Source organism: Mustela erminea, chromosome 5, assembly GCF_009829155.1.
Source record: "Mustela erminea isolate mMusErm1 chromosome 5, mMusErm1.Pri, whole genome shotgun sequence".
Classification (NCBI taxonomy): domain Eukaryota; kingdom Metazoa; phylum Chordata; class Mammalia; order Carnivora; family Mustelidae; genus Mustela; species Mustela erminea.
Window position 1 is genome coordinate 29,066,790 of NC_045618.1, and position 14,281 is coordinate 29,081,070.

General features: G+C 38.0%; 1 protein-coding gene across 3 annotated transcripts in view; it reads right to left on the minus strand.

Moving 5' to 3' along the window:
* Nucleotides 1-14,281, minus strand: part of SCAPER (S-phase cyclin A associated protein in the ER) — a 520,882-nt gene that overhangs the window by 150,553 nt on the left and 356,048 nt on the right. For all 3 annotated transcript variants that reach the window (XM_032342354.1, XM_032342353.1, XM_032342352.1), the window contains one exon: nt 5,732-5,855. In XM_032342354.1, the coding sequence (XP_032198245.1) occupies nt 5,732-5,855 (124 nt within the window). The remainder of the gene's footprint in view (nt 1-5,731; nt 5,856-14,281) is intronic.

Below are 14,281 nucleotides of genomic sequence, written 5' to 3' on the forward strand. Positions count from 1 at the left end.
AGTGGTGATCATTCCCTTAGGTTTTATTTACCTGGGATAGCTTTTTCTTCTTCATTTCTGAAGGATAGATTTATTGGGTATAGTTTTCTGGGTTGGCCATTTTTTCTTTTAGTATTTTTAATACATCAGTCTATCCCTTTTGACCTGCAGGGTTTCTGGTGAGAAATCACTGATTTTATCAGGGTTCCCTTGTACATGACAAGTCATTTTCCTCTCACTGTTTTCAAAATTCTCTCTATGTCTCTGACTTATGACAAGTTGGTTATGTTGCTTTGTGCGGATTTCTTTGGGTTCATTATAGTTGGGAGTTTGTGGGACTTCTTGAATGTGGATATCCATTTCCTTCCCCAGACTGAGAAATTTTTAGCTATTATTTCTTTAAATAAGCTTTCTGACCCATTCTCTCACTTTTTGGGAGTACTATAATGTGTATATTGGTCTATCTGATGGTACTGCATGCATCTCTTAGGCTTTCTTCATTCATTTTCATTCTCTTTCCTTTTTGTTCCTGTGATAGCATGATTTCAGATGACTTGTCTTTGAGTTCACTCATTCTTTCTTCTATTGGATCAAGCCTGCTCTTGAAATCCTGTACCCAATTACCTAATTTTTCAGTTCAATTATTGTATTCTTCAGCTTTAAAACTGGTTTTAGGGCGCCTGGGTGGCTCAGTGGGTTAAGCCGCTGCCTTCGGCTCAGGTCATGATCTCAGGGTCCTGGGATCGAGTCCCGCATCGGGCTCTCTGCTCAGCAGGGAGCCTGCTTCCTCCTCTCTCTCTCTCTCTCTTCCTGCCTCTCTGCCTACTTGTGATGTCTCTCTGTCAAATAAATAAATAAAATCTTTAAAAAATAAATAAATAAAACTGGTTTTAAAAAAATTTTTCTTTTTTAAATTTTTTTCATGCATCATTTTATTGAGCTCATTGAACACCTTTATGATAACTGTTTTGAATTCTTTGTCAGTTAATTCATATACCTGTTTCTTTAAGATTGGTTTCTGGAGATTTATCTTGTTCCTTTGTATGTGCCATATTTCCCTGTTTCTTTGTGTGTCTTATACCTTTGTTTTGGGATCTGCACATTTGGAAAAAAAAGGGGGGGGGACTTCTTCTAGACTTTACATCCTGACTTTATAAAAAAGAAGACACCAATCACCTTGGCTAGGAAACCTGGGGGCTTCTGAAACCTTTTTGTGGATTATGAGACAATTTTTCAATTAGAGAGTTTTGTTGGTTTAGTTTCTTTTTCAGGACATCATAATCTCTTGCTCCCTCTGGTGTCTGTCTGCAACATTTTAAGTTCTCTGGTTCTCAGCAGCAAGCTGCCCTGCTCTCTTGTTAACAGGGGATACTAGGCATTCAAAGTATGCCAGCTCTCTGTCAGTGTCTTGAGTCAGGTGAGACAGGTTCAAGACCCTTGGGTAGCACCCCCAAAAGCCAGAATGCCACTCTACTCCTCTCTCCCCTCTTAAGGAGAACCCATGAACTGGGGTATTTTCTGCTAGTGCTGAGCTGTGCTGGTTGGGGAAAGGGGGAGAACACAAGTAAAATGAAACAGTTCTTACTCATTTCAGTGTGGCCATTCTTGGCTTTGAGATTGGCTGGGGGTACTGCAACATATTAACTGTCTTCTGGAATTCTCATAATGGTATTTTGGTCCATATACTGTTTGGTTGGTGTCTCTGTGGGGTAGTGAGGGCTGGGACTTCCTGTTCTGCCACCTTGCTCTTTTTGCTGGTGATTTTATTGCCTTCCAGTGTTCATGTCTGGTCTCCTCAAGGAGACATTTTGAAGCTAGAGACTCATGTTCTGTGCACTGGAAAGATTTAGGCACAGAAAAAAAGGTGCTTAACCATGCTTCTAGAATGGCAGAAGTAATCTGCTTTAACATATTTAAAAACTCTCATGCTTCTTGGAAAATAATACATGTATGTGAGACTTTATCCTAGATCATGTCTATCTCAATGTACCATTTTTACAGGGCTCCCAATAAATTCCCCAAGAACTTATCCCCAAAATCCTACTTTGAATCTCTACTGCAAGGTATACTTTACAGTGCCACCTGTGCTAATTTATCTTTTGTAAAAATCGTAACTCAGAATTGTAGAATTTCTACCCTTCCTCTGAGCATATTGAAATCCAATTTCTTCCCAAAACCTTTCTAATCCTCCAAGTTAGAATTCATTCATTAAATATTTAAGGAGCACCTCTTATGAGCCAGGTACTCTTCTAGGTTGCTTAGGCTCTGTAGCTCTCATTATGTGACATAACTTCTTACAGCTATTCATGTGTGCACATTCTTCCTCTCTTAACTGGGCTTCTGGAGTGAAGGAAATGTGTCCAATTTACCTCTGCAACCCTGGCATCTGTACAGTGCTTTGTACATAATCTATATGAAATACAGGAATGCTAAAACAAAGGCAAAGCAGCTAGACAAAAAAAAAAAAATTTCTAAACCATCTCAGTTTGCTAAAGAACCAAAACAGGCTGAAGTGCCTCATTATTGGGTATCTTATAAATCCCACCAGATCTCAATTAATTAGCTTCTTTTACGCTTCCTTCTCATCCTTCTGGAAAACGTGTTGATGACTATTTTCTATCCATTACTTACAGGGTACTGCAAATTAATGGTCCATATTTTTGTTACATTAGTATCAAACCAATTATCAAGAAAAATGGAAATGTATTTAAGTGATTTCAAGAAATGTAAAAATCACCATCCCTAGCCATCTCTACCCCGTCTCTCCAAATTAGGAAACACAACCTCTTCTCCGAAGTGTCACCAACTGAGTCATAGCAGTACTAGAATTGACAGCTACAGATTAAGAAGCCTAAAAGGAACTGTAAAAACCAGGAAGTGCCACGTATAAGGAAAGGAGGAAGAAAATGTGTTTGCCAAACATGTCCCAGGATTACAGCTCTGAACTGAGCAAAATAAACACAGAATATGCCAAAATCCACTGGTTGGGAGATTAAAAGCTATTCTGAGTGTCAAGAAACCATGAGGTCACAAGCAAGGAAATACTACTTAAAGGAAACTAGGGCTTTCAAAGTAGAGGGGGAGCATGGAGCCACTTACAAGCTTCTGGCACATGGTAGACATTTAGTAAATGATAGCTATTATGAAGAGCTAAGGTCTAGTTCAAATGTCCCTCCCTTTGTGATGTGTCAGACTACAAAAGCCCTCCTCTGTGCTCCCAATGTAGTTTGTATACGCTGCCATCACAGTGTTTGCTACATCGAATCTGTGTATCTGTTCCCACTCCTAAAATGGGGTTTGCCGGGTGATGGGGATTATAGTCCATGCTTCTCTGGAAGTAGAAATAGTAAGCACTTAATTATTTTTTAACAGTATTTTTAAAAAAGATTTTATTTATTTGAGGGAGCGTGAGAGCAGGAAAAAGAGAGAGGGAGAGTGTGTGGGCACAGGCACCAGCAGTGGAGGGGGTAGGTGGGGACAGCAGAGGAAGCAGATGCCCTGAGGAGCAGGGAACCTGTTGCAGGGCTCAATCCTGGGACTCCAGGATTATGACCTGAGCCAAAGGCAGACACTTAACTGACTGAGCCACCCAAGCACCCCAGTAAGCACTTAATTATTAAGTATGAAAATAATAAACTATTTTTCTATGATATCTCCTAATAAGAATAAGTTTTGAACAGAAAAGACTGAAAAGCTAGAATAGAAGATCCTGTCTGTAAATCTTCTTACCCATCTCTTCACATTTCAAAGGCTTTTTTGTTACCTCTCCTGTTCAAAGTATATAAATGTCTCTTCTTCCATTACAGTATAGAATAAGTTTCACAGAATAAATTCTGCCAGATGATGCAGCATGAAACATAGTGCTTTTTTAAATTTTTCACATCTTATTTTATGTCTTATTTTAAAATAATATTAAACTAAGAGATATGGTTCAAAAACAGAGTTCTCTTCGCTTAGTACCTCCTACTGTTAACAAATTACAAAGCCATACTCTAATTAAAGCAGGAAATTAACTATTCTGTAGACTTAAATGAATTTCCCAGTTTTCCCACTAACGTCCTCTTCCTGGTGTAGGATCCCACATTTCATTTACTTGTCAGTACCTCTTCCAATCTGTGACAGTTCTCCATTCTTTGTCTTCTGTGACATTGACATTTTTGAAAAGTAGCAATTAGTTATTGTATGGAATGTCTCTCAGTTTGGGTTTGAGAGACATAGGTTTGACTCTCAGCTCTGTGACTTTCTTTCTCTGTAGTGTTGGGCAAGCCACTTTCTCTGGGACTCAAGTTTCCTTGTTGGTAAAAGGGATAATAATACTGACTTTGTGTTTAAGAAAATTAAATGAGGCAATATATATTAAAATGTCTGGAATATAAGGCCATACAACAAATAATAAGTCTTTTCTCCTTATCCCTGCCTTTCAACTATATTGAGTAGAACTTTATGCCAAAATGTCTTATCCGTATTTCAATGCTTTCTTTTACAGATAGAACCAAATAAAATTGGCCCTCAAGTGATGACACAGTATCACCATGATAAATAGCCATTGCTGTACTGTGTTAATCAGTTCTAGGTTTGTGACTTTGTTCTCTCTCACTGGCGACCCCTCTCATCTTAGTACGCCTGCCTGGAAGGGCCTCCTCATTCCCTTTCTGATTCTTAGCTTGAGATGCGTGGGGATCCACCACTTCTCTCACATAGTCATCAATGACACACTAAACCTACTAAGTGTCAAGTACTGTGTTAGGATCCTGGAGAAGATGATAAGTTATCTTCTATCCTTGTTGATTTTATGGTTAATGGGTAGACAGACAATTAAACAGTTAATTCAATGTGATGAATTCTATGAATAATTTAATGCCTAGGAGCACATAAAAATTTCCTAACCTGGACCTGGGGAGAGTCAGGTTAGGGAACGTTTCATGATGAAGGTGCCATTATGTTTCAGTTAAGGTCTGTAGAATGTACAGAAATTAATCAGAAGGGAGAAAGAAAGATAGCACAAGGCAAGTAGTTTAGAAAGAGGTATTAGAAGTATGTGCTGAGTAAAAGTAAATTGGTTCTGAAAAATAAATCTCTTGTGTTGTAAACTTGTAGCTTAAGAGAGGTTTTGTGTCAATACCTCAGGGGCTCAGAAACTTCACCAGGAAACTTCTGGTCCCAGGGCTGTGTTCTGGAGGCTGCAGTTGACAGACCTAAACCTTTGGATATTATACTGAGCTTACCTCTTTCAACATCTGTGAACTGAAGTAAAATTTAAGGCCATAATTGGTTGCTTGTTCCCATTTCAAAAGTATAACAGGTTAGCCCCTTTTTGCCAGAGAAGTTTCTTGCATCAAAAAACAGATATCAAAGGCCATCAAAAAGTCCTTTATAAACCACCCTTTTAACTGAGTTGGCAAGAGAAGTTATGAGGCTTTCCTAAGCTTTCTTCCCTCCTACAGCACTCATTCCTGTGGGCTCAGAGGTTTGGCTTGGAGTCCAGCTGACTCTGAAGTCCCAGTCTAACCATGTAAATCTGCGAACTTGGCAAATGTTACAATATATTATCTATTAAATACTGGAACTTAGGAGAATCCAATAAGAGATTTCCAAACTAAGAGGTTTCTTTGCCAGTCCGTAATTTACTCACCCCATCATCTTTACTCTTTTTCATCTAGAGGGTAAATAAGCTAAATTCTTTGAGTTTTCTCCACAGGGAATATTTCTCAAAACTTAACTGCTTCTAACTTAAAGCAGTAATATTACATACCGTCAACTGGTGTATCAGGAGGTCCATTAAGAAGGTAATCTTGTTACTAAACAGAACATCCGTGCAATTTTCTGAGCAGTTATTGCAGGTGAGGTTGTAAACATTGATTGCATTGCAGAGAGACCTAATAGAAGGAGAGAAACACCATTTGTAAAACTTGAGCAGCTCTTCTATACACAGTTTAAAATATGTAAAACGAATGGTACAAAAGCAACAGGCACAAGATGGAAATCATTCTGAGAAAAAAAAAAAGCCAAATATTAAGTACAAGACCCATCAGCTAGATATAAAGGCTTATAATTTTTTATCCAAGGTCAGGTGTTTGTTAGTTAGTTGTCTCTTACTAATTTCTTAGTTACATAGCAGGTAATGGAAATGTATTTAATAGTCTATCTGATAATGTCTTTTTTAATTTAAAATTTACTTAGTTAACATAGGGTGATACAGGTTTCTGGAGTAGAATTTAGTGATTCATCACTTACATACAACACTCAGTGCTCATCACAAGTGCCCTCTTTGTTAAGAAAGTTTTTTTTAAAAAGATTTTATTCATTTACTTGAGAGAGAGAGAGATAGTGAGAGACAGCACAAATGGAGAGGAGAGAGAGAAGCAGGCTCCCCACTGAGCAAGGAGCCTGATGAGGGGGTCGATCCCAGGACGCTGAGCCAAAGTCAGATGCCTAACTGACTGAGCCACCCAGGTACCCCCACTATGTTTTTTTAAAGATTTATTTATTTGAGAGAGAGAGAGAGACAGAGCACATGTGTGCACGGGGTTTGGGAGGGAGGTGGGGGAGAAGGAAAGGAGGAGAGAGAGAATTTCCAGTATATTCCCTGATGCGGGAGGAGCCTGACATGGGACTTAATCCCATTACCCTAAGATCATGACCCGAATTGAAATCAAGAGTCAGGTGTTCAAACAACTGAGCCACCCAGGCACTCCACAAGTGCCCTCTTTATCACACATCGCCCATCTAGCCCATGCCCACCTCCCTCCCTCCATCAACCCTCAGTTTGTTCTCTAACGTTAAGAGTCTCTTACGGTTTCTCTCTCTCCTTCCCCCCCCCCTTCCCATATGTTCATCTGTTTTCTTTCTTGAATTCCACATATGAGTGAGATCATATGGTATTTGTCTTTCTCCGACTCATTTCACTTAACGTAATATACTCTGGCTCCATCCATGTTGCAAATGGTAATAAGAGTTCATTCTTTTTGATCACTGTGTGATATTCCATTGTGTGTGTGTGTGTGTGTGTGTGATATTCCACACACACACACATCTTCTTTATCCATTCATCAGTTGATAATGTCTTAATAATCTAAGGATTAGATACCTATCACCCAGGAACTCTGGACCTGGAACTTTGAATAATACATGAAACAAAGGTCTGTCAAAGCTCCTCTTCCCAGATCTCCTGGTCCCAGATCAAGGCAGATGATGGAAGAAGGGAGAATACATGAGGACAAACTAGATGCTTTCTCTCTAAGAACTGCAGAGTTCTGGGGAGTGAGTACCCCGCCTGCTTAGAGAATGTATGGATAAGGATTCAGAGCACCTCAACACAAGAAAACCTAGAGAGTACAAGAGTCTAAGGTCAAACTGTTCAAATTAATGTTTTCCTCTTAAGGGATAAAACCAATTTACATATGCCATCATTCAAAGAAACTTTTGGAGCCACAAACTCAATGGGCACTCTTCTGGGTACTTTGAAAACTATTTAAAACTAACATTGCCTGAGTGATCAATGTGGATTCTGGCCTGTTTAAATAAATCTCCTGCTTAAGTCCCAAGTACAAATGAATTAACGTAGTCTATTAGAACAAATCCTATAGGACCATGATCCTACAGGATCAGAAGCATCAATATCACCTGGGAATTTCTTAGAAATGCAAATTCTCGGGCCCCATCCCAGACCTGCTAAACAGAAACTCAGAGAGTAGAGTCCAGCACTGTGTGCTTTAACAAATTCTGCAGGTAATTCAGATTCACCTTCTAGTCAGAGACCCCCGGCTCTAGAATAGAGGCTCTATAGTTTGAGCATTGGAATCTTTAAAAATACATTCTTGCCTGAGTTCCTCCCCTGAAGATGCCAGCTGGGTGACTTTCAGACATCTGCGTGTTTCAAAAGCTCTATGGGAGCAATTCTGATGTGCGTATAAAGTTAAGAATTGAAGAACCACCATATGAGTATTCATTCACCTAACAAATATCTAAGTACCTATGATTTTCCAGGCATTGTTAGGTGAAAAAAACAGCCAACCTCTCTGTCCTCATTTGGAAGAGAGAGAGTGAGAAAGCTCCTGTTGTACTTCTGATCATCTGTTTGTCTGATTTGGTTGGACCTTGCTTCATATAATTGATAGGTTCCTGAACTCTGGGCATAAGAGTATAATTTTTAAGAGCAACAACCCTAGGGTAAGATATATCTAGGTCAGAATCCCAGTTCTGCCATTTGAGATTTTAGGAAGCTACATCTTAGCACTGGTAAATCAGTAAATTAACATCTTAGTAAATTAGTAAGTTAACATCTTAGTATCCATTTTCTCACATATAAAACCAGGATAATAATATGCAGCCTTCACATAAGCATCATGAATAGTAAATGAGACAATACATGTAAAGTACTTAGGAAAGTGCCTGGCACATGGTTAACTATAAGTGATAGGCTTTATTTAAGTTACTAATCTTATTATTTTTGTTATGAATAAGGCACAAATGGAATTTAATAAACTGAGTCAAATTAAAACATGATATAAAAGTTATTATTTCCAAGATCATGAAGCACATTGTTTCCCAAATGTTTTCCTGGTACACTGGCATGAATGAAAAAAGGACTCTAGGCAGCACGGCAGCAGGAGACTCAATTCTGTCTGGCTTCACTCAATCCCTGAGGCCTGTACAGAAAAACCTGGCCCGTACTAAACTCATTTATGATAAATTGTTTGGAGGCTCTACTTGGTAAGTACTTCATAAATGTAAATCAGCACCATTTCACGTATCAGATAATATATCTAGATGTTGCTAAAGAGTGCTTTTCTGGGTGCCTGGGTGGCTCAGTGGGTTAAACCTCCACCTTTGGCTCAGGTCATGATCTCAGGGTCCTGGGATCAAGTCCCACATCGGGCTCTCCACTCAGCGGGGAGCCTGCTCCTCACCCCCACTCTCTCTCTGTGCCTCTCTGCCTACTTGTGATCTCTGTCAAATAAATAAATAAATAACATTTTTTTTAAAAAAAGAGTGCTTTTCTTTTAAATTAAAAAATAACTTGTATTTATGACAAAAATAATTTTTGTTAATTTTATTTTTAAAAAATAGCTTCCACACAGCATGGGCGTTGAAGGTGTCACCTTATAAAAATAATTTTCAAAGTAATTGTAATAAATTTGGGAAAGACAAGGACAAAGAAATAGTAGAAAACTATCAAGAAGCAATCTGGGGGTGTCTAGGTGGTTCAGTGGGTTAAGCCTCTGCCTTCCGCTCAGGTCATGATCTCAGGATCCTGAAATCAAGCCCCACATCAGGCTCTCTGCTCAGCAGGAAGACTGCTTCTCTCCCTTCCTCCCTCCCCACCTGCCTCGCTGTCTACTTGCAATCTCTTTCTCTTTGTCAAATAAGTAAATAAAATCTTAAAAAAAAAAAAAGAAGCAATTTGGTATTTGTACTTCTGGTCTTTGTTCCCTTACTCACATAAATGTACATTTATTTAACAAATACATAATGAATATTTCTCCAAGACATTTAATATTCTGTAATAATGGTCTTCAGGTTTTTTTGTTTGTTTGTTTTTTAAAGCAGCAGAATGCTTTCCTACTCAGAAGATTAAAAGCTTACAAAATTTGGGGGTGCCTGGCTGGCTCAGTCAGAGGACCATGAGACTCTTGATCTCAGGGTTGTGAATTTGAGCCCCACATTAGGTGTAGAGATTACTTAAATAAAAATAAACTAAAAACAAAACAAAACTTAAAAAATCCTAGATGCTTAAACCAGAGAACTGATAAAACCAGAGTTGCTCTGACTGAAGCAGCAGTGTGGAAGCCAGGGTCCTACTCTGTTTTCTCCTCTCAAAAAGCCTTGAAAGTTTCTTCAGAGACCTGAGGGTATGTTCCCATGAAGTGCAGTAAAAACTACTGAGCTCTGGGGCACCTGGGTGGCTCAGTGGGTTAAAGCCTCTGCCTTCAGCTCAGGTCATGATCCCAGGGTCCTGGAATCAAGCCCCGAGTCGGGCTCTCTGCTCAGCAGGAAGCCTGCTTCCCTTCCTCTCTCTCTCTGCCTACTTGTGATCTCTGTCTATCAAATAAATAAATAAAATCTTAAAAAAAAAACACAAAAACTACTGAGCTCTGATGTAATATAATTTAGCTTTGTAGCTTTTTGACTAGGAATGACAACCATAGTACAGTATGCACAAGAAAGGGTATATGGTGAAAACCATCTCCCTCTTTCTTATGTCCTTCAGCCACCTAATTTCCCACTTTAGAAATTACCATGGTCACTAGCTTACATATTCCTCCAGGCATAATCTATGCATTCTGAAGAGTATTACTCTAAATAAACACAGTGGGACTGTGCTACTTTATTTGATTTCCTAATCTCCAATCTCTACTGGTTCTGTGGTTTCTTGGGTGTGAGACACAGCTGTGTAATGTTATTACATTATTTCCTTTCCAACTTGTGCTGGCCTCAGAGGAGCAGTGCCTCCAGTGGATATGTTTGGTATTGTTCTGGAGTCAACACAGAGGCCTACAATGGCTTCCAACAATTTTTTTTTTAATTTTTTAAATTTTTTATAAACATGTATTTTTATCCCCAGGGGTACAGGTCTGTGAATCGCCAAGTTTACACACTTCACAGCACTCACCAAAGCACATACCCTGCCCAATGTCCATAACCCCACCCCCCTTCTCCCAACCCCCCTCCCCCCAGCAACCCTCAGTTTGTTTTGTGAGATTAAGAGTCACTTATGGTTTGTCTCCCTCCCAATCCCATCTTATTTCATTGATTCTTCTCCTACCCACTTAAGCCCCCATGTTGCATCACCACTTCCTCATATCAGGGAGATCATATGATAGTTGTCTTTCTCTGCTTGACTTATTTCTCTAAGCATGATACGCTCTAGTTCCATCCACGTTGTCGCAAATGGCAAGATTTCATTTCTTTTGATGGCTGCATAGTATTCCATTGTGTATATATACCACATCTTCTTGATCCATTCATCTGTTGATGGACATCTAGGTTCTTTCCATAGTTTGGCTATTGTGGACATTGCTGCTATAAACATTCGGGTGCACGTGCCCCTTTGGATCACTACGTTTGTATCTTTAGGGTAAATACCCAGTAGTGCAATTGCTGGGTCATAGGGCAGTTCTATTTTCAACATTTTGAGGAACCTCCATGCTGTTTTCCAGAGTAGTTGCGCCAGCTTGCATTCCCACCAACAGTGTAGGAGGGTTCCCCTTTCTCCACATCCTCACCAGCATCTGTCATTTCCTGACTTGTTGATTTTGCCATTCTGACTGGTGTGAGGTGATATCTCATTGTGGTTTTGATTTGTATTTCCCTGATGCCGAGTGATATGGAGCACTTTTTCATGTGTCTGTTGGTCATCTGGATGTCTTCTTTGCAGAAATGTCTGTTATGTCCTCTGCCCATTTCTTGATTGGATTATTTGTTCTTTGGGTGTTGAGTTTGCTAAGTTCTTTATAGATTTTGGACACTAGTCCTTTATCTGATAGGTCGTTTGCAAATATCTTCTCCCATTCTGTCAGTTGTCTTTTGATTTTGTTAACGGCTTCCTTTGCTGTGCAAAGCTTTTGATCTTGATGAAATCCCAATAGTTCATTTTTGCCCTTGCTTTCCTTGCCTTTGGCGATGTTCCTAGGAAGATGTTGCTGCGGCAGCTTCCAACAATTTTACAAGCATCTAGTATTTTAAATTCCCTTTCTGAGAAATACTGCACAATTTTAAAAGGATGAACAGTGTTATACTAAGGATATAACATTTTTTCCCACAATTAATCCCTTACTATTTCTGTTTTCAACTTTCACTGTTACAAATAATGCTATTTTAATAGTCTTTTAGTTACAAGTCACAGGAAGAAAGCTCTGGTTGACTTAAACAGAAAGGAAATTAACTGATAGGCTATTGGGTATATTGTAAGATTTAGAAAACACACAGGCACTAAAGTTACATGGCCAGGACCAATACTAATTCATACACTACTATACTGATCTGATGAAAAAACCAGCGGGCACCATATGCCACAGCTTGAACTTACACTGTGAGTTTGGACGCCAGCTGCAGCTGTCTCTAATTGTCAAAAGAAGAGAGGTTGGGATCTCCTTACTCCTCTACCCTTACTTTTTTTTTTTTTTAATATATATATTTGTTTATTTTACCCTTATTTTCTACTCCTTACTTACCAGCTTCAGAGTGGAAGCCTGGAATATGTATACTGGGTTGTGAAGCTTAGGTCTCATGACTATATCTTAGACACAATGAAAACTGGGCAGCAATTCTCAGGTACTACGGGGGAGGGCCACCTTATATGCTTGGGAACTCAGCAGACATAGGATATGCTCAATGGTAAAACTTGTGCTCATTATAGCTATACCAAAAATATTATTCTAGTTCCTTGGGATAAATTTCCAGTAATAATAATTTGGGTAAAAAGATAAGAACATTTTAAAGATTTTTGACTGACAACTGACAAAATTCCTCATCAGAAAAAAAAATATTTTAAACTGATTTATCCTCCCAGAAAAACTTTCTCCATGCCTTTACCAAAACTGGATCATCTCATTAAAAAATCTTTACCAATTTGACAGCTAAAAATAATATTCTTAAAGATTGCATTTCTTTTATTACTAGTATGATTTTACATGTGCTTATTGGCCATGCGTATCTATATTTTCTTGAATTGTTACTGTGTACCTTTTACCCATTTTTCTATTGGGGGAGGTTTGTGTTTTTCTTACTGACTTATAAGGCTCTTTACCAATAGTAAAGATGTTAACATTTGATCACTGTATGTTGAAAAATAAATATTCCAATTTGCTGTTTATCTGAACTTAGTTTTGTCATAAAGAATGTTTTCATTTTTATTGGATGAAATCTGTCAAACTTTCCTTTAGTGTATCTGAGTTTTGTGTCAGACTTAGAAGGATTTTCCACTTCATGATTTTAAAAGTATTCTTTTAAATTTACTTTTGGTACTTCCATAGATTTCACATTTAAACTCATGATATAAAATTGATTGTGGGATAAGGTATAAGGGAGGGATTTATTAGATTTTTTTTCAAAATGAAGTTGCCATTCATACTCATCTTTTTATTAATTATTCTTATCCTCTAACCATTTTTTACTGGAGGTTTGTATCTTTTTCTCAACGATTTAGAAGGGTTCTCTCATAAATATAGCAAAGGGTTAATTCACTTTGTTAGTATTTTTTCCAGTTTATCCACTGCCTTTCATTTTGCTGGTTTTTTTTTTTTAATGTATGGAAGTGAAACAATTTTATGTAGTCTAATGATTTTTTTCTTTGTGGTTTTATTTTTTCTTCCCTTCCCTTGATTGTTTAATAAGTTCTTATTCCAAAATGAGATGGGGTAGCTATACATTTGTACCCAGCCCTTTGTATTTATTTTTTCCTGAATTATCACTGTGTGTAGTAATTTTAGGGTTTTGTAATTCACTAGCAAATCATTTGGAATTTATTTTGGCATATGATGAGAGCAAGAAGCTAAATTTACCATCCCCCCTCCTTTAATAGGTTATTGAAAAATTCACCTTTTCTCTACTGGCTTGAAATGGTATCTTTATCGTAACTAAATACAGGACATATTCCCTGGTTTCGTACTCTAATTGATAATTTTGTCAGGCATTGTGCCATATTATATGGTTTTGAGTATTGTAGCTTTACAGTAGGATTAAAATATAAAATTATAGATCCCTAAAGACTAAAACAAATGAGGGTATTACATTTAGAATGACATATGGGATCCTAAAGCTCTATAATTGTATATTATTTTTTGCTTTTGTTTTGATCTATAAATTTTATAAACTTGATTAATTTCTTTTTTCTGTTTTATTCAAGAAACACAACTTGTCTACAGTCATTTATAGAATATCATAAAGCATACCCATACATATGATAAAACATGCCCATAAAAAACACAAGGTATAAGATTTTGTCCTAATGCTTTCTGTACTTTAAAGAAAATGCATTTCCTGGTAAATTGTGGAATGTGCACTTATATAATCTTTTGCTCACAAAACTCCCCCAAGAAACTTCTACAAAGAAACTACTTTTTGATGAGAAAAAAGGGGGGGGGGAACCAAAAATCTCAAGGTCAGGAAAAACTTGTCCACTCAGTAAAACTTGTTTGAAAGACAACCTCTATTTGAAAAGCACCTGTCTTGGAAAGATCACTTCTTTGAACCCAGCCTGGGTGGTCTGCTCAAGGAGCTTTCCCTGTAATTTAAAACTCAAATGACTAGAAGCACTTTTAAACATCAAACAGAAAGCCCCAGATTTTAAAAGTATCTTCTG